The sequence below is a fragment of the Chionomys nivalis genome, chromosome 24 (assembly GCF_950005125.1).
Source record: "Chionomys nivalis chromosome 24, mChiNiv1.1, whole genome shotgun sequence".
NCBI lineage: Eukaryota > Metazoa > Chordata > Mammalia > Rodentia > Cricetidae > Chionomys > Chionomys nivalis.
This window is the reverse complement of record NC_080109.1, coordinates 21902968-21926476: the sequence shown is the minus strand read 5'-3', so window position 1 is coordinate 21926476 and position 23509 is coordinate 21902968. Positions and strand designations below refer to the sequence as shown.

Here is a 23509-nt window from a genome sequence, read left to right as displayed (position 1 = left end):
GGTGCTCCAATGTGGGTCTCTGTCTCTGTCTCCTTTCATCGCCTGATGATTCCGGTCTGTCTTTAAAGGGCCATTCTGACTGCTAAGTGGAGAAACGGTGTGCCGGGCTGCAGTGAGAGAGGCTGCTTAGAAGCCACTGCGGGGGCTGGAGAGGTTGACCAGGGGTTAAGAGCACTGGTTACTCTTGTAGAGGACCTGCGTTCAGTTCCCAGCACCCACATGGTGGCTCACAGCCATTTGCAACTCCAGTTCCAGGGGATCTGACACCCTCTTCTGACTTGCGCAGACACTGCACACACATAGTGCATAGCTATGCAAACAAGTAAACATTTACAGGCACCGTACAAACGTAGTGCATAGCTATGCAAACAAGCAAAACACTCGTACACAAAAATAAAACCATAAAAGTTAAAAATATTTGAAAGGAGCTGTTAACAGAATCCAGGTGGGAGTTGAGGGTCACTTCTAAGTAGGTGACCCCTGGCGAAGAGGCACAATTCATTCTGCTCTCTTTTCTTGCTTTTCAGGGCTGGGGAGCCGAGTATCATCGTCAGGATGTCACAAGCACCCCCTGCTGGATTGAGATTCATCTTCATGGACCACTGCAGTGGCTGGACAAGGTTTTAACTCAGATGGGCTCCCCACATAACCCCATTTCTTCAGTGTCTTAACAGTCACGTTGTCAGCTACATTTCCACAGAATAGATGCAGGCCGCGGTTCCTGCAGCCAACAGAAGCTTTTGGATGCAGATGTAAATACATATAATGTATACTATTCACTTTTTTATGACTTTTTTTTTTTTTTTTGTGCTACTAGTTAACCCGGGGCTAGTACTGCACGGTTGAAGAAGAGTGTTTTCCAGGCCGGTGCTAGAATGAGAAGCCATGTCTCTGGTGAGAGGGGAGACAGCATGTAAAGGGTATTGGCCACTTTAGTCAGCTTGTCATGGTACAGAATGTCGGGCCCGCTAATGAAAACACAAAGCTGCTTACATTAAGAAAAGGAGGGGGAAAAAAGAATAGTGTTTAGGAGCATTAGAGCAAAACCCAATCAAATCCACATAGTTTAAAAGCGCTCACTTTCAATGTGAATGGCAAGAAAGAAAATCAAACTCGCTCAGTGATCCGTGGGCTAAACCTCAGAAACTCTATCTCTGAAGTTGGAATAGGCAAAGCCGGCTTCTGTGCCGATGGCAGCGGTACGTTTAAACAGATTGAAACTGTGATTGGAAATGGAGAAACTGTGAAGCTTAGAGTCGCGTCACTGCTGCTTAAAAAACGAAAGAGGCTGATGAGGGGAAACAGTCTGAGATGAGCCACGGCCCTGAGTGTTAGAACAGAATTCGGTCCCAAGGAGTGCAGAGGGCTCCTGCTTCCGGTCAGGCTCCAGCTTCCGGTTCTTCCGGCAAGGCACCCTTGCAGATGGCTGTGTCTGCCTGTGTACACTGCGTGCAAACTCTGAGAGACAAAGCTGTAGACTAGAAGGTGGGAGGAGCATCGTGTGGCCACCTGCACTGTCCAACGTGCGCAGACTGAAGCCTCCAAGGTAGGGCACCCCTTTGCCCCATCTTGCCTCCTGGTGACAAATACCAATTAGTTACAATGATCAAAACAACAGCAAAGCCTTGGGGCAATCTAGAAGCACCTCTGGGTCATGTTTATATAGAACTTAGCACCTGTGTTGGCTGGTTACACCTGGCAGCCTCTCCTACAGCTATGAAACACCTGGATATAACTTCCCAAGTGCAGTGGGGATGCTTCATCTGGCCTACATTTTTGAGGAGACAGCGGTAGTGAATAATAGAGCATCTTTAGAAATGTGTATATACGTGCATATGGCACTGTGCATGTATCCTTAAAGTCTGCTATTTCCGTCTTTGGATGATAAAGGGAAATTTCCTTCCTATTTCATGGCATGTGCCTCTCGATGATCACCGCATTGCTTGTAAGTTCACTTCATGCCCTTTGGGAAGCACATTCCTTAAGATGGCGTTTGTGCTTGTGAAGGACAGAGCTTCTGTAATCTGAGTTTCCTTCGTTTAATCCGTTCTACCCAGCATCAGTACACATGCATTTGTTGCTCCCATCCAATTGTATTTAAGATAGGATGTGACAAGTTATACTCACAATGCCTAACTGTATCTATAAAACCTATCATATATATCATAAATATGTATGATATATACATATCATTTATGTCTCGCATTAAAGCCTGGGAGCCCACTGAGAGTGTAGAAAGACCCAAGCTCATTGATTCATTCAGTCTGCCTCGTGCATTTGTGTGTATCAGGTTCAATGTCAGGTGCTGCGGAATCAAATGTACATCAGAGGCAGGCCCACCTCCAGGGAGCCACAAATCTAGCAGTGAGTCATTTGCCCAGACATGGGGTCTCAGAACTTTTAAAATCCACACATGCAAATTTTCTTGGGCTTGGAAAAAAAAAATGTAATCAAGTTCTTAATGATTACTCTATTGGAATTTTATGTCTTTTTAGAACAATTATGTAATTTATCTTTGTGTAAGTGCCATTCTTATTCCTCGCCACCCCACCTCCTTGCGTCCCTGTATTTCTGATAGTTCTCCCAGCTTCCTCCTTGGAAGTCATTGCTATGGCAGATCTCTGAGTAGCCACGCAAGGCCACAAAGTGTTTGTCCCAGATTTCCAGCAGTCCTTCTGCTCTCTTCCGCAGTGGTTAAACATCCTCTGGCGATACTGTAGCTTTACTGCACTGTTCAGAGGCAGAAGCTTCCAGATGTGGTGGAGGCACACTGGGGAGGCAGAGGCAGGTGGATCTCTGTGAATTCAATGCAGCCTGGACTACACAATGAGTTCCGGGACAGTGTGTCTCAAAACAAAAGTAGAAGCTTAAAAACAAAATTTGAAAAATGAAACAAACCACTTGATTTCCTTGCAGTATTAAGAAAGCAGACAAAATATCTAAGTGTGCCTGATTTCTTTGAGAAAGGAATCGTGACATAGGTGCATATATACCATCAGAGAATTTAGCATTAAAGAGATGTTAGCCCTCTGCTTACGTAACATAGTCACATTTTAATTGGTTTCCCCCCTCCTTTGGCTGCTAAGGGATCTAAAATATCATAATGTAATACTTGACTTCAGACTCCTTTGACCATTTGACACGCAGTCAAGCAAAAATATGCTGCGCGGTGTTGTCTTACAGGATAAAGAGGACAGTGGGCAGGCCAGGTCTCTACCCTCTGCAAACCTGGGTCCAGTTGTCCTGGGCAGGGTCATGCAATGGAGAACTGCATCAGCCTGGTCTGCCCACAAGAGGCTGGATGCTCTTCACCCTGTTCCAGTCAGTATTTGTGTGAGCCTTAACAAAAATAAGACATGGTTAGTTTGTTTCAGCCAGGTGATAATGTTAACAGCTGCCTTTTTAGCAACAATTTGGGTGTTTTGCTGCATAGCCAGCAAAAGTGGCAACCCCACTAGCATTTAGAATCCTCTTTTCATTGTCTTCTAAGGATCGAGTTATCCCCATGACAACAGAAGGAACAGTAGCAGAAGCATTTTATAAACATTGCCTACTGGATGTCAAGCTCCTGCTTAATTCTGAATGTATTCCAGATATTTCATGTATATATTTAGTAAAGCAAAATATTCCATGCATTCCACATCTTCTTAGCTGCTAGGATTCAGCAGCTGAACTGTACAAGGGTGGGTAACCCTTACATATGTTAAAGATTAATTCAAATGAGTATAGAACAGACCACCAAGAGATGCCTTTGGTCCAGCAGCCTCGCTTTCTGTCCTGAAAATGCTATACACATCTGGTGGTTCATGGTAGACAATGCTGTAAATACATCTTGGGCTCATTTTTTTCTTTCCAACTTTAGATAACGATTTTATGTATGTGATCCGTGGTTCCTTAAGATGCTATCCTACTAGGAAAATGGGATTTTAAGACTTCATGCTGTAATAACATTGGCGGCACTTTTTTTTTTTTAAATCTTGAAGTAATCAGCATTTTATGTGTAATTTTAAGGATACTTTGCAGAAATTAGGGGTGGTTGACAGCCCCTCCCCAGCTCAGCACCAGGCCACAACTAAATAAACCTTTGCATGATGAAGTATTGGAAGTAAAACGTGAACCTAATACACATCGTCAGTTGAGCATCCTACCTTAGCGACTCGGTACTGTGCATGTTAGTCAAGGAACGTGTATATAGTAAGAGCATTAGCAGGTGATGCGTCAAACACCTGGATGTGTAAGGAAACTGTCACTCAAAATCATTTATTTTTCATATGCCGTGAAATGTCTAATTGATTAAAATGTTTTCTAAGAGAAGCCTGTACAGTTGTGGATGATTTGAAGTGTTTGCGAGCTGCTTTGTTTCCCCTGCCCAAGTTGTCCTACTGGTTCTAAGTTTTACTGCTGTGAGCTGGATGGGGTTCAGAAAGCCTTGGTAAGGGGCAGAGGCTGCACAATGTACAATCAATACTGTCTGGTTTTAGAACACTGGGGTGCCTTTTAAACTCAGTAATCCACACTCTTACAGCTAAAAGTATCTTCACTTGTGGTTTTAGTGGCTTGGTATGCAAGCTAATATCCTCTCAGAAACAAACAAAAAAAAACCCAAACCTAGCATTTCTAAGTAAGCTGTTCATGGAGCCTAATGAGTTAAGCACTCCCTTCTTGATGCCGATTAAAAAAAAAAGTACAACACAGTATTATTTCAGAGTTCTGAAAGTCACAAGTCTGAAATCAGTCCCTCTGTGCCAATGCCAAGGTGCTGGCAGGGCTGATTCTGGAGATGCTGGAGGAAATTGCATTATTTTTAAATCATGGGGGCTGGGCACATTTCCCTTTTCTTGAAACCTCCAGCGTCTTCCATCCATCCACCATCACATCTACTTCCTGCAGGGTAAGAGCTTACTATGTAGTCTTCACTGTCTTCTCAGATGAAGTTCACCAATTTTAAAATTTTTTATTCAGTGAAAAATAACCCTAACAACTAAGTGTATCCATTACTCACTAGCATAGATATTGACTTGACCACCCCAAACTCTGGCCTTCAATCCCAACCCCTCAGTAACTGTTCAGCATCGACAGGCCTACAGGGTGGTTTTTTTTTTTTTTTTTTTTTTTTTTTTGGTTTTTCGAGACAGGGTTTCTCTGTGGTTTTTTGGAGCCTGTCCTGGAACTAGTTCTGTAGACCAGGCTGGTCTCGAACTCACAGAGATCCGCCTGCCTCTGCCTCCCGATACAGGGTGGTTTTGTACATTAGCTGGCTTAGGCTGGCATCAGACTTACCTCACAAGGGATGGATAGCTTATGTCACATAGCCTCCGTGGTGACATGTGTCAGGTTATCAGATGGTATAACAGAGATTAGACCATAGACCTCACTGTGCAGGCTAGGGCTTGTTACTATGGTAACTAGGTGGGAGTCTAAATATATAAGTCTAAATGTTCAAAACACTCAGAGGTTATCTTAAGGCTGGCACGCCATTATTTCCTGAACTAAGGAATAGGTAAATAAAAGCCTGTTGATGAAGAAGCTACAGTCACGTCAGAACTCATGAGTGTATAGAATGGGGGAGTGTGGATAAGCTGCAGAGCATCTACTCTAAAGCAAGATCCTTATGGATTTTTTAAGGGATAAAAATTTCCAATATGACAGGTAATAAGCTGTACTGGAAACTATCCTAATTCCTATCTAAATTCACGAATGGGTATCTACTTTACTCCTAACATCCTAGAGAAGGACTCTGAAGCCCTTGATGATCTGCTCTAGGGCTTAACAAGTATTTAATCCACCTCCAGATTTTTAAAACATGGATCTATTTGTTTTCTCTACTGATGTCACTTTTTTTTTTTTTTTTGGTTTTTCGAGACAGGGTTTCTCTGTGGTTTTGGAGCCTGTCCTGGAACTAGCTTTTGTAGACCAGGCTGGTCTTGAACTCACAGAGATCTGCCTGCCTCTGCCTCCCAAGTGCTGGGATTAAAGGCGTGTGCCACCACCGCCCGGCTTTTGATGTCACATTTTTATAACTGAAGTATAAGCTGAGCTATTTTGCTACAAAAGTTAACAAGTTCTGTCAGGGAAATCCACCCTTTCGGCACTGCGACATGACACAGTCACTACAATGTGCTGGGCAGAGTCACAGCTGTCCTAGGACGTGTGGCCCATGAGCTTGCTGAGTGCAAGGCCTGCAAGTCTACAGAAACAATAAAGCTCCATTTATTGTAAGAACAATACCAGACAGTAAAAGAATTCCTCTATAGCCAGTGTGAAGCTAAAGAAATAAGTACAAGAAACAAGTCAAAGGTCAACAACAGGACTTTAATGAATGATTTTGGTAAAATGGTCTTTTTCAGGTACACAAGTACAGCACAAAATGGAGAAAAATATCCTTTTCCCTCTATTTGTTTGTTGTGGTGGTGATGCAGGGAATTGAACCGAGGGCCTTTGCACAGGCTAGGCAAGTGCTCTAAGGCTAAACTCATCCCCAGCCCTTGAGTACTTACTATAATAGCTGTAAGCTTAGCATCATGTACATTTCAGAGCTTAGGAACCAACCACACACTTCTGCAGAGTTCAGCCTGTGACACATTTATTAACCTACTCCTGGATATACTCTTGACATGTGAGTCTTCATCTCATGGTATTTTTGCCTTTTTAAAGTTTTCTTAGGAGCAAGTAAAAGAAAAAAATAATTCATGAATCTTTTAATAAATAGTACTTAGGAATAAGAGTTAAAGTAGTTCTGAAAACCACTGACAAAATGTGGAGTGTGCCTCTTTTCAGGATCTCCTTTATGAAGAACGTAAGAATGTATGGATATAAGAAAACCAATTCTGCCCTGGCCTTGCTGGGCTGAGATGTCTAAACTGTTGACAAATTCAAGAGATGGTCTGCCTTGGCGGAGAGAGACACCAACAGCCAAGTGCCAGCTTGGTGCGCTCTGTAGTTTACACAACCACTGTCCTCACAGGTGTGAGCACGCTCAGCTCTCACAGCGCCTGTCTGAACAGAACGGTTATTACGAGAACCTGACCTTGGCACTCTGACCTCAGGTTATCGCTGCAGCTGAGGTACATTACTGGCAAGGGAACATCACAGACCCTGAAAACATTCAGTATTCCTGGCCCCTCACCCCAGTCTAGCTATGTTTAATGTCTCTATGACATCCCAAAACACTCCGTTCCATGCTTCTGGAGAGAATCATGGTGCCGGATGAATTGATATTACTCTGAACTATAACTTCCACAGAAAGTAACTGCCTCATTAGCTCCAGTATGCACAACTGAAGAAAAACATTAAAAACTGTAAAGGTGATTTTTTTCAAACTCATAGCGATCTAGAAGGATTAAATGCAAAAATGCAATACTTATCTATCCCCAAATGCACACGCACATTTACAGGAAAATATTTTTACTAACAGCCTGTCTCTACCTCTGTTTTTTTTTTAAGAAAGAAACTTGCTATGTAGCTCAGGCTGGCTCAAACTTGGGATCCTCTTGGCTCAGTCTCCCAAGTACAGGGATTGCAGGTGTGCACCACCAATGCCTGACTATCAGGATATCACCTTTAGTATAAAAGTCCATCCATCGATTATAGTAAGAGAAACCAGAGTTTGTGAGCCACTCACACTGGTGCTCCTGGAAACTGCTGCTGTCTTTGCTCCAAAACTTGTTGATTTAATAGCTGCTGCTGTTTCTGTAAAAACTGGACAACTTCTGGACTTCTTAGTAATGACTTAAAGAGAAGAGGAAAAGAGATTATTAATAGAATTATCATATCTTTGTTGGTTGAGATCAGGTCTCACACCATAGCCAGGCTGGCTTTGAACTCAAGGCAACACCCCTGGCCTGAGTCTTTCAAGTGCTGGGATGTTATAATAATAGCAAACACACTGACCAGCCTTTCATATCTGTTGCCTCTATTTTTCCTATGTCACTTTGCAGTTTTAATTTTCAGCACTGCCTTTGTCTACATTTTTATATTGTCAAGTTCAAATCTTTACTTCACGATTCTTCAATATTATAATACCTCATTGTGGAATTTTGAGATGAAATCCGAATTCAATTTTTAAAAAAATTTCTAATAGTCCACCAAAAAATTTATGTAGTATGAGTTAAATTCTTTCCTTCAAAATTACTATCCAAATATTCCAGTATTGATCAAACAATCGCTTCTTTCCTGAATGACTTCTGATCATTCCTATCAGTTTTACATCAGAGACCCTTATTAAACTCTAGTAATTATATCTCAATTTCATTACAGTACTATTCCATATATTTAGAGTGTTTTAGAATTTCATCTTGCTCAAACAGGGCTCAGGGTGTTCCTTCCACTGCAGTCCTGGGGAAGGGGGCATGGCCAGCGTGTCCAGAGGCACAGCACTATGCCTTCTGATGGCAGTGAACCACTTCAGTCTTAGAAAGGGAAAACAGCTCCACTGAGATCAAGCATCTACTTTACAAGAAAACACTTACCAGTCTTTTCTGATTTAACACTTGTTCTAACAGAGTAGGCCTTGCAGGGCGGTCCCCGAAAGATCCCGTTCTTTGCTTGACAATGGAGAGTATGTTGTCTGCACTTTCCTGGGGTCAATGAAGAACATTTAACATGGTTTTATAATCTACAACAGCAGGCCTTGCAGTGATAATGAACACATCTTTGATTTCCTTTTGTTCAGTTTCTGTGAAACTTTAGGAAAGCCTCTTGGTAAGTCACAGGCAGGGTGCTGGCCATTAATTCAGAAAAAAACCCCTCCCTGAAGGCTTTCCAGACAGGGTTCTGTAGTCTCCTGTAAAGTCTCAAATTGAAGATTTTGGGCAGAGGGTCTTACCTGTCAGTTGTTTTCAATATAACAGAAGAATGAATGCCAAGCGAAACCAAATTCTCTCTACAAAACTATCTAAGTCAAAACAGTCTGCCTGCTTTTGGATAAAATAAATGAATTAGGCAATCTACTGCTAAAGAGATGCTGGAGTCACACCTGATTCACACCCCTCAGGTGTGAAGGAGACAGTAGAATACTGCTTACAGAAGCAGACAATACAGCTTTCTGAGTAAAGCTAAAAGGAGCTGGAAATCACAGGTGTGAAGTCACCAGTGCGGAGTAAACAGGCAAGCTGCAACGGCAACCTTACCTGAGCCCTCAAATCCCACAAAAAACAAGCAGTGTTTACGCCCAATATGAAAGAATCTAAATACTTAGCTTTTCCTTACATAAGAGAATGCTGCTGAAGTTACATGAACCGCTCTGCCCCTGATAAAACCACACTATGACAATGAAGAGTGGGGAACATGGGCTAGGAGTTGGATCTAGGGCCTTGCACATGCAAAGAACTCACTGTACTTAAACAAAATGCTTTCCATGAGACCAGGCATAACATGGATTTAGCAGTGTTATCTTTATTTGGGATTTTTTTTGTTTTTGTTTTGGTCTTGCCCTTTTATCTGCTGGCTCCTTATTAAAATATCCCTTTCCCCCTTCATTATGAGATATTTAGTAAACTTCGGTTATAAAAATCTTCCATACATGCTTTACATCTCAAAACTAGAAAAGAGGATTCTAATATCACAGAAAGCAAAGACAACTTCTTCCTCTAACTCTCTCCAGTCACCCTTATTTACAGGGCTGTTTGGTTTATGTGCACAATACACGGCATGCTAGAATGAAGTGACTGACTTGACCCCAGTCAAGTGCATGCTGTCGGTAGGTTTAGGATGTCAATACCACAAAATCAAAGACACTTGTAGTAGAAATACTTTTGATTCATCTAGGCCCAGCTTCCACAAGTGGTAGAATTCCCCTTTCAAAAGAAATGTTTGTGATAAGGGGTGTTCCTACTTTTTAGGGATTCTTTTGTCTTTTTGTTTGTTTTAAACAGCTCAAACATTTAGGTGGCTTTTGCTGAGTATGAGCTGAAATGCACACCAATCACCTACCCCAAATAAAATCTGAAGAAACACTAATTGGGCATTGTTTTAAGGCCAACAAACAAAATAGCCAAAACTTGAGTGAGGTGAATAATGGGCCCAAGTCCGTAGCGCTAGCAGCAGAACCCCAACTGAGGTGTACACTTGCTTTTACTCTCCCATGTGAGTCAGATCAAGCAACCCCAAAGTGTTTCGTGACCTACCACCCCACTAACAATCCAAATTTTGGGGGGGGGCGGGGTTAAGAAAAGGATAGGGGCACTGAAGTTACTGACAACCCAAGGACAGGTAAGTAAGCAGGCAGGATGCCACACGGTAGAGAACAGGAATGGGTTAATGACAAGAGGGGCAGATCACCTCCAAAGTGCCATCATCAGCTGGGATTCTCGCTGTCTGCTCCCTTACCTCCCGGGAGTGGAAGATGAGCCTAGCCCCCTTGGGAGCAGGTGGGGGAGCCCCTGCATTTGTGAAGAGAGTGGAGTTGCACCCACCTGCCCTGGCCCGGGACCCGAGGCGCATACCTCTAGCTTGACATTGCCTGCGCTGGCCGCCGAGGCGCCGCCGGAGCCCTGGGCCTGATCGCTCTTCTTCTTCTTGTACTTGTCCTTGTACATCTTGTTGCGGTGCTTCTTGCACATCCAGGGCTTGCGCTGCTTGGCTACCTGGCTGGTGGTCTCGCGGCAGCCCTCGTAGGTGCAGGTCTTGGCGCCCCGCCTGCGCGCCCCGCCGCCGCCGCCCTCGGCACCCTCGTCCTCCAGCTCCTCGGGGCTGGCCGCACTCTCGCCACCGCCTGTCGGATCCGAAGTGTCCAGCAGGTCGGCGTCGTCGTCCCCCGCCTCGTCCTCGGCATCCACCGCCGCCTCGCTCCCCGCCGGGCCCGGCCTTAGCGCGCCATCGGCCGCGGCCTCGTCCTGCCGCATCACTAGTACCGTCACCGGAGGGGCCGTCCCGGGACCGGCGGCGCCCGGCCCCGAACCCTCGGACACAGCCTGTGCCTCCGTGATGCCGCCAGAGCCCCGGGTCCGCCGCCGCGGCCCGTCAGCACTTGAAGAACACAACCGTGTCTCCCCAGCCACCGGCGAGACGTCCGGAACCGGGAGCGTCCGGCAACCCACTGCGCCTGCGCAGGGAGAGTCAGCAAGCGGGCGCTTCTGGGCTCCGTGGGCGGGGCTGAGCAGCTGCCAGACAGCACCGATCGCGCCTGCGCAGGGCGTCCTCTCGAGACCCGTAGTACTCGGGTGGCTGGGTTAAGTGGCCCGGTGGGCACCGACTGCGCCTGCGCGTGGTCGTCCGCTAGAGGGCGCTAGGCTTCCAGACGGAGCTGAGCGCACGCCAGAAGCACCGACGGCGCCTGCACAGCTGCCGACAGCTGGCCTCCGGGGCTACCCTCCACTTCTGGGGCTGGAGATTGAGGCGGCTACTCCAGGTACCTGGGCGCCGCCGGAGACTCTCTGCCAAGCCACCATCGCTAAGGGGCTCAAAGAACTTCTCTCGTGGGACGCCCTCGGGTAAATCAAGAAGGTTCCCGAGGCACCCCAGGAGGAGTTGGGGGACAACTGGAGGAGAAAGCGGTTTGGTTCACGCATCCCAGTCAAACCCCGTCCTGAAAACAAATTCGGAACGTGGAGGAAAGTTTGCTCCCAGGCTCACGTTCAGCCAGCTTTCCTATCCAGTCCTGACCCCCCTATCTTTGCTGACACATTTCCAGTGGTGGGCTCGCTGGATCACGTGACAGTTCTAGTTTTCTTTCCCCCCAACAAGCTCCACGCTGACTTCCATGATGGGTGCCCAGATTGGGGTGCACACCGGCCGTGTGCTAGGGGTCCCTTCTCTCCACATCCTCACTTTTGTTGCTGAAAGGCTCAGTGCTGCACCGGGATTCCAAACACCTAGCATATTTGCCAGCTGGCTAATAAAGACTTTTTAATTGGCTTAAGCCCATGTCTGAACAGTCTTCTCTGGTGAATACATCACAACATTTTCATCTGGATTTGATATCTGAGTAATTCTAGTCTTAAGTTCAATTTTTTTTTTTTTTTTTTTTGGTTTTTCGAGACAGGGTTTCTCTGTGGCTTTGGAGCCTGTCCTGGAACTAGCTCTTGTAGACCAGGCTGGTCTCGAACTCACAGAGATCCGCCTGCCTCTGCCTCCCGAGTGCTGGGATTAAAGGCGTGCGCCACCACCGCCCGGCTTAAGTTCAATTTTTAAGAATAATCAGTTTTCACTATTTTTTTGTTTTGTTTTGTTTTGGTTTTTCAAGACGGGGTTTCTCTGTAGCTTTGGAGTCTGTCCTGGAACTAGCTCTTGTAGACCAGGTTGGCCTCGAACTCACAGAGATCTACCCGCCTCTGCCTCCCAAGTGCTGGGATTAAAGGCGTGCGCCACCACTGCCCGGCTATGGTATTCACTATTATTCAATTATTTTGTTGTTGCATGGTATTAACTATTACTCAATTATTTTGTTGTTGCTGGCCAATCTCATCACTTTTTATTGCTCTATAGATATTCCAGTTTTTCATGATTCAATCTTCAGAAGATGTATATGTCTAGAAATTGGTCCATTTGTTATCTCCTAGCTTATCAGTTTATTGGCAGTTGTTCATAATATTCTATAATAATCCCGTGTAGTTCTGAGATGCCATTTCTAATGCTTCTTCTCTCATCTCCGATTTTAAATCTTATTTTTTCCAACTCAATCTTAGTTGTCAATTTTGTTTCAACCTGTTGTTTTTAAAGTTTCATTTCCACGGCCATAAAGTTCATTCATTGTAAATTTGCATTATAGAGAAAAAAATATGTTGATAAAGTTGGCTTAAATTGCCTCTAAGCTAAGGTTTAAATATAAATAGACTGTCCCAAACTCACAATGGTTTGCCTTAAGGGTTTTTAAATTTGTGATGATACAAAAGTGAAAAAAACTGTTCAAGAAAATGTTATTCCCTGGATCTTTGAAACTTCATTTCTGCAGTTCCATATGTCAAGCACAGCTTACGTTCTTTAAATTTGTTAATCTTTGCTTTGTTATAGAGGTGCTAGTCATGAACTTTGCAGTAGAGAAAAAACAATGTAAAGAATGGTAACATTTTGGGGTAATTATGACACCGTTCTGGTAAGAGGACCTTGGAGCTGGGTTGGTGGGAGTGGGACAAGAAAGGAGTAAGTTCAAGGCCATCCTGTGCCCCTGCCTCAAAACAAATAATAGGAAAATAAACCCCCAAAGAGCAACAAAAAAGAATATCTCAAGTTACATATCCTACTAAAAATCCCACAATTTATTGATTCATACATATTTCTATAACTTAAAAGCACACGAAGACTACTTCTGGATCAGTAGCAGTGAAGGAATAGTGTGGGGAGATATATAGGTAAGAGGCTATGGGGAGATTTAGTTAGACCTCTGCAAACTGTGAATAGCTTAATTAAATATGACAAGAATAAGTCACCAAAAACAAACACACAGTTGTAAAACAGAAATTTTATAACGCATGTTCTCTATAACACATAAATTGAAATACAAGCTACTTGAAGTTCAGTAAGATGTCTGCTTCTTGTGTTGGTGATTTAATATTCAGCTACCAAGACTTTTAAAGTTAGTTTAAAAGTCATGTTTGTCATTGGAGTGCTCCATGACATTGGCAGTAACACACGGAGACCGTTCTTGTCTGTGTGTGTGTGTCAAGAGATGCTGGTGGCATGGAACTCTTTTTCAAAGAAGTGCGTGGGACAAGCTTAGCTGGGTCTCAGATCTATTTAATTAAACTGATTAATTTTTATTTCCCCTCAGTATTCTTTCCAAGATTAATTAACTTTTTAGATTTAATTAGCTTCTGTTGAGAATGCTGGCAAGTATATCTCACGTTTGCTCAAAACCAGTTAGTGTCAACTGTTCACTGTAGCATCCAAACGGGGGCAGTATATTTCTGCGGCAGTTTTGCTCAGTCTAGCCTTCTATTAGATTATGCTGCGAAACTGAAAAATCTGAAGGTACTTGGGGAACAAACATTTTCTCCTACAGTTCATAGCATTCTTAATGTGCTCCTCTTCAAGGTGACAGTGTTATGAGTTAGACCTATAGGTGATGATCAGGAAATAAGGGCGGAGTTTTCATGGCCATGGCTAATGCCCTAAGAAAAGATATTCCAGGGCCCGAGGAAATGGCTCAGTTGGTGAAGGGCTTGCAATACTTGCATGTGTGACTGAGCTCCTATCCTCAGCACTCCTGTTAAAAGCTGTGTTTGACGTGTGTCTGTCACCTCAGTGCTTGGGCTACGGAGATAGATGGATTCCTGGAGTTTAATTAGTCAGCTAGCCTTGCTGAATTGATGAATTCCAGGTTCAGTGAGAGACCTCGGGCCACATGCATGCACATACACCATACACACATATGCCACCCACACATATAACATGCACATACACAGATTCTAGAAACATTCCTTGCTCCTTCTTTCTCGTGGATCTAATAGGAAGGCAACCCTTTATGTGCAAGGGAAGAGGCTTCCAGTAGATAATCTACTGGGAGCTTAATCTGAGACTTGCCAGCCTCTAGAACTGTGAGGAACGCGTGGTTATTACCTACTTATAAACCATCTCTATAAGGTGGTATTCTCTTATGGCAGCCTAAATAGGGTAACAAAGTTACTTTTAAAACATTACACTTGTAAAGCTATGAAATTTTCTTTTACTGTAGTATGATTGACCCCCGTCTCCTTAAATGCAAACAGAGTAAGCGTGCCTTTCCAATGGAGAGAGAGGGCTGTCACCTCCTCACTCGATATAGCCTTAACAGGAGGAGAGAATGCAGACTCCAACTGAGAAATGTGAAATTTTACAAAGTGGGGCATTATACATGATGATGTGTGCCAAAAACGGTAGCATGAATTCGATTAATTCTATAGAACCCATTTCCTGTTTACAGAGACACCGGGAGTAAAGTATTAAAACCACAGGATGTGGGAGCAATTAGAAAGAAATCCCATATGTGGAAATAATAAATGACAGATGGTATTAGATAATTATCCTGAATTTTCAAAGGTGTATTAATCATATTTGGTTATGGAAGAAATTGTTCTTAAATTTATAAAACTCATAATTGACAACTTGAGGATGTGTTTATGTAATAACTACATTTGACTGAGATGCTTCAGCTCACACGCACACACACATGAGCACACACACATGCACACGCACACACATGCACACACACACACATGAACACACAAGAATGCACACACATATGCAAGCAGTTATGATACAGAATTTACAAATGTTGAATCAAGGCATATGGGTACTCATTGCCATGTTTTTAAAAACATTTTTATGCATTTGAAAATATGTATATTAATAAAGGCAAATATTAAAATAATTACAGCTATGTAAAGAGGGAGGACTTAGTCAATTATTCTTGAAAGATATATTTTTATTGTCTTTAAATTTTAAAAATTTGATTCTTTTTCATTTATTACATTTTTAAAAAACATACAAGTTCATAGTGTAAGCCAAATTCTTTTTTATTTATTTAACTTTAAAGATTTGCTTTTTAATTTTATGTGCATGAGTGTTACCTTGCACATGCCCGGTGTTCATAGAGGTCAGAAGAGGGCGCCAGAGTCCCCGAGACTGGAGTAACATGATTGTGAACCACTATATGGATGTGGGGAATCAGACTTGGGTCCTCTGGAAGGGTAATCAGTGCTCTTAACTGCTGAGCCATCTCTCTAGCCCCTGTAACATTTTTGAATAATAAAATTTAAAATAAATTTTAAAAGAAATAAATGTTTGTGATCAGGCTACTTTTCCCTTTTCATACAGTCCAGGATACTGGCCTAGGGAATGGTGCCACTCACAGTGATTGGGGGGGGACTTCCCGCCCCAGTTAACATATAACATAATCAAGGTGATCTCTGATAGGCACATCCAGAGGCCATCTCCCAGCTGACTCGAGATATCACTGAGTTGACACTTCAGATTAACCATCACAACTCTGTCCATTGTCAACCTGACATCCAAATACATCCATTTAAACCACAATGTTCTGTCTCTTCTCCCCAAGGTGTCACATTCTTACAATGTAGAACACAATCCAGTTTCAAAAGTCCTCATAGTCTTTAGCAATTCCAACAGTTTCAAAGTCCTTGTGATTAATATGAGATACAAGGCAGGATCTTACCTGTGGATACCTGTAAAATAAAAATCAAGTTATATACTTTCAACATGAAATAGTTAGAGAATAAACACCTTCTGTTTCAAAATGGAAGGACTGGGGTGCAGCAAGAAATTTGTGGACCTCAGACTAAATCCGGCCAGTGGAACACCAAATCCCGCAGTTCCGAGTCCAGCATCTGAAGCTAGTGATGAAGTGATTGGCCTCCAAGGCAGAGCATCCCTTGCTTCCCCGGTTCTGCCACCTGAAGTCTATGTAGCCTCCCTTTATTTCAGTTTGACTCCGGCCTGCAACTTCCCTCTGTAGCTGACCCATAAGCCTATCATCTCTAATAGGCTGAGGTCTCCACCGCAGCTTGAGGTTCACTTTTACATCTCCTTGCAGGAGCTTCAGTGCCGACACACACACACTCCATGGCCTTAGCTGCTTTCTTTATTCCATCAGTTTTGCAGCTTTCATGCATATAAAACCAGTCCCTTTTGGACGGTACTGGGAAGCTCAGCTGTCACCACTTGAGATATGGCTCACAGCGGTGTCCATTTCTGTGTGTTGAGCTTGAGAACACATTCTCCTAGGCAGTTGCCTCTGAAGAGCTGGGGAACCCTCTGCTGAGGCTTTTGTCCTTCAAATGAGTTTGGATCTTCACAAGATGGAGCCTCTGATAGGTGGTGTTGCCTTCAGGATACCTCTCAGATTAAAAAACTCTACACAGGAGAATTGGGTTTGGGGTGTGTGAGTGTGTATACATGTATATATACACGTGTATGTATACACATGTGTTTCTGTATGTATACATATATGATGTATGTGTGTGTTTCTGAATAAGGAACCACCACATCAAGATTTGAGTTGTAGAAATGATTGAATTAAGGACTGGAGATGTAGCTTAAATGCCTAATATTGGTTCTGTGGGGGTCGCACAAAGATGGGGACAGACCCCCAAAGTCTAGTAAACCAGAAGCAAACTTTATTCCAGGAAAAAATTTTTAAAAATGTAAAAAATAAATTTCCATGGGACACAAAAAGCTTATCAGCTAGCTGAGACCACAGCCAGAGATGGGCTTGTAAGGCTGTGGCAAAGGCCAGTTTCTGAACTCCTTTTTATAGCAAAAAGAAACAAGCATTAGCTCATATTAAAGAATTTTTACAATCTCAAGGTAAAACTCAGATACAAATTGCCCTTTTTTGCAATTTTCATTAACAGAGTTTTTAATTAGGCCAATGTTTGTATTTTAGGTCTTTGTTTTTCCCTGGAACTCCCTGATGGTGTTTACTGAAGCTCTGCCCTCCCTTGTTGCTGTTAGTGTCACGCAGCAGGGGCAATGCATAACAAAAAAGTCAGGTACATCCCACCCTTTAAAGGTTAACTCAGCTCTTGTCCATTGTTGATCATGGGGCTGGGTAGCATCTTAGGGCTAATTCTCAGTTTGCAGAGCTGACCCTCAGTTTGCAGAGGGCTGCTTCGGTCTTGTAGACAGATGGACTGTAAAGCGAAGTAACCCACTGTTAATTGTTAATCCTTAAGCTTCTAAGAAAGCTGCCGACAGCCTGGTCTCATTCTTCTAGGCTTATAATTTTGTATTTCTTTATATATTCTTATTTCTGGAATCTACATTTCTATATTTTTATTCTTGGACTCTTCACCTAGCACGAGCAGCAGTTTTGGAAAAAGGAATGGATTATAGGGGCTCAGGATGGGAGGCTAGACAATGCCCTGAATAACTCACTATTTAATGGTTTCCTGGACTTGAGCCCTTCTAGAGCACTGTTTTAATGTACTGCTCTTTTTCCTGTCCAAATCTAGAATTATGAAATTTCTTGATTCTCCACTTCTGGTCTTGTAACATCTAAACGCAAAACATCCAAACCCCCTATTAATGAGTTAGATTTTAAAAACATTCTCTTGTGCCTATTATGTCTAAGGGCTTTGTATTCTTAATTTCATTTGAGTATGTTTCCCAAGATTTAACCTCAGTCCTATGAAAATCAAGTTATCTAGTTTAATTCTGCCTCTTTATTATCAGTATGCTTCTGCTTGTGTTCTGACATTAACATTGATACATTTTTCAAAAACACTCCAGGGTTTCCGTGGTATTTTGAAAAGGCATGTTCCCTAGAAATGGTATTTTAAAATTATCACCTTTAAGTATTTTTTAAATTACATTTGTTCAGTGTGTGTTGAGGAGGGCATCCTGGGAACCAAATCCAGATCCTCTGCAAGAAGTAAGTGCTCTTAACTTCTGAGTCACTTCTCTAGCCACTTACCACTCTCCTGTCTTCAAAGGCACCATACCCTAGGCCATCATCCCTACTGTAATTGTGAATTGCTACTGAAAGGTGTGGCCCAGTCTGTATTGCTCCAAGGACTTAAAGAGCTCAACACAGTCCACCCACTTGGTAAATCTGAGATGAGAATGGTGGCATTGATGTTGGGAGATCGCAATGCTTTCCTTATTGCTGAAATGGCTCTCCCTTTAGAAGGAGACAGAGAGAAGAGACATCTATGAGAACGGACTTGCTCTAAACTTCCCAGAACCCTGTGTAACTGAGACAACACTGTAGGATTTGAGTTGCATGAATGATTTGAGTGTTATGGCAATGACCCTCCATTTGTTCCTGTCTCCTTTAATCTCACTCCTACAGTCTCCTCTGGTGTGGGCTTTGGCACTGGGCGTGCGACTCTGTCTAGTAGCACAGATGTGGCACAATTGTAGACTCGAGCAGTGCTGGTGACATTAGCTTTTCACGCTGCCGGGAACATTCTGCCAGGCTAGAATGTGAGGGAAACAAGAGTCAGTAAACAAGTGGAAGATGTGAATGTGTTGTGTACAGCTAGCTGGCTTCCCAAGGGTGACAAATCTTGTCTTAGTTCAAATACCCACGAGCATGCTGGAAGAGATAGAAAGTGAATTAAAGCTTCACATGTTTATCACCCTGTTAGCTCTGTTCACATCTCTTTTTGAAGGATTCCCTTGAGAATTGCCTTTTTCCTTTGTTAATTCTCTAAGAAGCATCTTTGTTTCATTTTGTGCCTAACAAATGTTATCCACAGATGTTGGTACTTTGTTGGGAACAAAGGTGTCTATCTTAGATCACCAGTTAGTGTCTTTCAGAACACTGAAGGTATGATTTCACTCTTTATTTGGATTCTGTTCTTGGTATTGGGAACCCCGTTGTCAATCTGCTTATTCTTTAGTGAGTAAACATCTTTTTTTCTCACTTTGTCCAAAGTTGTCTTTGGAGAGCTGTGGCTTCCCCATGAAATGTATGGATATAAATTGTCTCAGATTTTCCTGACCAAGAACTATTGTGCTTTCTAAACTTAAGGGTTATTGTTGTTTTAATCTCCTGTCAACCCTGCAGAAGTCTCGGCATTGTCCTAGTTAACACTGTCAACTTGACACAGCCGTAGAGTCCTCTGAGAGGAAAACCTCCACTGAAGAATTGTCTGGATCAGATTGGCCTGTAGGGACTGTCTCGATTACTGATTGATTTAGGAGTGACTGGCTCACCGGGGGGCAGTACGGTCCCCTGAGGAGGTGCTCGGGTTGTTTAAGAAAGCTAGCTCAGCGTGAGCCTGTGAGGCAGCTAGAGAGAGAGCCAGTAAGCAATTACTCCATGGTTTCTGCACCTGATTTCCCTCAGCCATGGAGTGTGACTTGGTGCAAGCTAAATAAAACTTTTCCTCCACAAGTTGCTTTTAGTCAGAGTAGTCTGTCAAATGTAAGGGGATAGTGACGTCACCACCCTTTAAACACACACCTACCTCTTATAATGCCATTTACAACTCATCTCTTAACAATTCTTCAGGAATTTTACCATTTTGTTTCTTTTTTCTCTTTTATCATGTTTATTTCATCCAATAGTACACTAAATAGATGTAAGACACCATATTTTATATTTCTGCTTTAGCCCAAACAAATTTGTTCTTTAACTCAATCAAAGAAAGTCATATAAACAACTGTAAATGCAAAACTGTAGCATGGAATAGAACTGACTTAAACGTGACTTTGTTGTTACATGTGCAATAGCTCTATGATTTGAGGTGCTATTATTTTTACTCTTAATGTCCCCCTAAAGCTGCTTTTCTGTGACACTCTAAGTGAAGAACAAAGGAAAACTCTCTAAATAGTGAGCAATGTGATAAAAGTATACTATACCACCCAAAGTATGGTTAGGGATAGGGTTAGGTTAAGGTTTAAGTTGGGATTAGGGATAGTGTTTATTTAGGATTAGGTAAGTTTACAGCTAGGTTTAGGTTAGGGATAGGTTAGTGTTAGGCTAGGGTTTGGTTAGATTTGGGGTTTGTTAGGATAGGGTTAGGTTAGGGCTCCAGTTAGATTAGGGTTAATTTAGTGTTAGGTTAGGGTTACGTTAATGTTAGGTCTAATGTTAGTTTGGGTTAATCACCATCACCAACTTTTAGATTAAGTGTTCCTTTAGCAAAAATTGTCAATATCCTTTGTGTTTTAAATGAACTCTTATTTTTTACTTTAAAGTAAAATTTAGTTCATATACTTAATTGATATAAGAATACTGATGTTTCCAATGATCAGTTAATTCAATTAATTGTGTCAAGATAATATAATTTACTGATTTGGCATCTTGGTTTGGGGAGTATACATCATATTTTTTTCATAAATGTTAATGAAATACTTTTCACCCAATAACTTGTATTTAACGTCATTTCCTGTATTGTTATTAATATTAAGTTAGGTGTGAAGGCCTCTAAGATGGATCAATTGGTAAAGGTACCTGCTACCAACTGATGCCTGGACCCAACCTGTGGAAGGAGAGCATGGACTCCCACAAATTGTCAGACCTCCACATACATTTTGTGGCATATGCTCTTTTCCCACCTTCTTCTAATTTAATAAAGGATGAAAGAATTTGTCTCCTCTATTCTTTCAATGATATGTAATTTAATTTTTCATTGATACATTTTTTCTTTCCATTCATTTGTCTTTCTGTTTCTGGATAACTTAACACACTTCCAATCAAATTCTAGGCATGGCCTTTTTCATACTTTTCGTGAATTTAAGAGTTTAGTGTCTCTGATATTGCTGTGAAGTCTCAGATGGAACTCACCCATTGCTCAAGGGCCTGGAACCTTACAGTAGTTCAGGGCTTTGCCTTGGGAACCCTTAGCTTCTCTTTCATTTGGAAGATTTTTTATTCTCTTACTTTCCCATAGGGTAAACTGTGGATTTAAATGAATAGCTTTTAGGTTTTAGCTATTGTGTCTGTTGTTTTAGCGTTTTGGAATGGACGCTTTTAGAAATGTATGCCTTTGCCAGGTCTTTGTGTTATCTTTCCAGTGGTCATTTAGATTTGGGGAAGCCTTCTTGAGTTTGATTTTCATAAATTTCATTTAGTTTTCTTTGTTTTTTTTTCCTCTTAATTCACTCTGTTGCAGACTGACTACAGGCTTCTGGCCTTCCCAGAGTTCTCTGCTCCAGTATTCAGGGAGGATGGGCTCCTGATTGTTGAGAACATCGAGTAAATCTTGATCTAAGCTTGTATTATTTCTTATAGATAGCTGCTTCTTGAAATATTATCTTGCCTTGCACTTAATTATTTTAGGTATGAATCTAACCCATAGCTTGTACGTGCTTCTTCCAACACACAGCTAAAGCCCCAGCTCCTTAAAGAAAAAATGAGACAGTCCTCAGCCTAGGCCAGCTTGTGATTTTTCTGTTTCAACCTTCCGAGCAGCATGGATTTCAGGCATGTGCCACCAGAGTGACATTCCTAGAATAATTTTATAGCTTGCCTGTTGATGTGTTTATTTAGTCCCATTTTTTCAGATAAAATTAGATGCAGGCTGTTTTTAGGCCTTAAATGTTCCTAGGTGCTCAGAGATCTATGCATGATGTTCAGGTTTATGTCTATGGTTGGTACCTAGCAGTTATTCATCTGTGTCTATGTCAAAAACTGAAATGAATTATTTTCCCATGACACCTGCTTTGTACCAGAACGCCATATGGAGAACATTCTAGAACAGTGGTTCTCAACCTGTGGATCAGGACCCTGCAAGGGTTGCACATCAAAGATCTTGATCTCAGGTATTTACACTACCATTCAAAACAGTACCAAAATTATATCTATGAAGTAGCAATGAAAATACTCTTTGGTTGGGGTCACCATACATGATGAACTGTATATCAAAGGGTGGCAGCATCAGGAAGGCTGAGAGCCGCTGTTCTCTGTTTTACGTGATATCCATTCACGTTCAGCAATGGTTTCTGAAGTGTGATTCCTGGGAACAGCAGCTACATCACCTGGGGACCTGCCAAGGCTGCAAAGTCGCTGTAGAATTAATGAATGGCATCAGGAGTGGGACTGTGCAATGTAGGTTTTAATGAGTTCCCTAGGGAATTGCTATAAATACCCAGGTTTGAGAGCCAGTAATCTGCACCACTTTTCCTGAGGCAGCCCAACTCAGGACAGAGTCCTGAGACAACTTTCTCTAGGCAAGTTAGTCCCTTGATACTCAGCTTGGACACAGGCAAATGAAAGAGATGAATTTGGGGCTGAAAGTCTGCTCGGGTGTTCTGTGAATGCTGGTTGCACATTCTTCTGGTCAAGAAAAGCACCTTATTCTAGAGCAGAGATAACCCCAAGTGTGTTCTTGCTATTCTTGTGTCTAACTTTGATGTTCATCTGTAGGATACTGGGTGTCCTTAGGAATTCATTCATGAACTCATTTATGAACAGATATTGGTATATGTAGTATGCCCAGCTCTGTCGTAGGCATTAAGGGTATAACAGTGAGCAACAGACATATTATCACAGAACTTAACCGAGGACATTTGTAAAGAATTTATGAAGAAATGTTAGCTGAGCAATAAGATTTAACAATGCAATTAAAAGTAATCAAAATATTCGACCAGACACCTTGTACAACATATGCATTGACTTGGGCCCATGTGCTTAACACCACCTGTCACCAGAAAATGCAAATTAAAAACCTGAGGGATATTGCCCATCACGATGGTTTCAGTTTTAAGGAGGTCGACGGTAGTGCTGATGAGGACCTGAAGCAACTCAAATGTCCACTAATCAACAGTGGGCCTTCAAGATGGCACAGGCACTTGTAAAATGACTTGCAATTTTTATATAGTAAAGCCTACTATGGTGTCTTGAATAGGAAGGTTCCCCATAAACTCATGTGTTTGAGTGCTTGGCCCATAGGGAGTGGCACTGTTAGGAGGTGTGGCCTTATTGGAGCAAGTGTGGCCTTGTTGGAGGAAGGGTGTCACTGGGGGAGCCCTTCAGTTCCAGGGAATCCAGAGCCCTGCACTTGCACCCATGTTCATACATACAGGGAAAATACCCATTCATTTCTGAGATGACAGCTTTTTCTTATGGCCGAGCAATCCACACTGACCATTCCAGCTTTCTTCTGATGTTGTGATGGGATCTTCA

At 42.4% G+C, this 23509-nt stretch overlaps 2 protein-coding genes across 2 annotated transcripts in view; one reads left to right on the top strand and one right to left on the bottom strand.

Annotated features, from left to right (window-relative positions):
* The window catches only part of Smad9 (SMAD family member 9), a 40218-nt gene extending 35919 nt beyond the window's left edge, over positions 1 to 4299 (top strand). Inside the window, exon 6 of the mRNA XM_057757127.1 lies at positions 528 to 4299. Within this exon, the coding sequence (XP_057613110.1) occupies positions 528 to 671 (144 nt within the window). The 3' untranslated portion in view covers positions 672 to 4299. The remainder of the gene's footprint in view (positions 1 to 527) is intronic.
* A 2553-nt stretch (positions 4300 to 6852) lies between these two features.
* Rfxap (regulatory factor X associated protein) lies at positions 6853 to 11030 on the bottom strand. Its single transcript, XM_057757387.1, has 3 exons — positions 10443 to 11030; positions 8469 to 8576; positions 6853 to 7728 (listed from the first exon to the last, which is right to left on the bottom strand). The coding sequence occupies exons 1-3, from the start codon at positions 10839 to 10841 to the stop codon at positions 7618 to 7620; spliced, it is 618 nt and encodes a 205-aa protein (XP_057613370.1). The 5' UTR covers positions 10842 to 11030; the 3' UTR covers positions 6853 to 7617.
* Positions 11031 to 23509: the final 12479 nt, after the last annotated feature.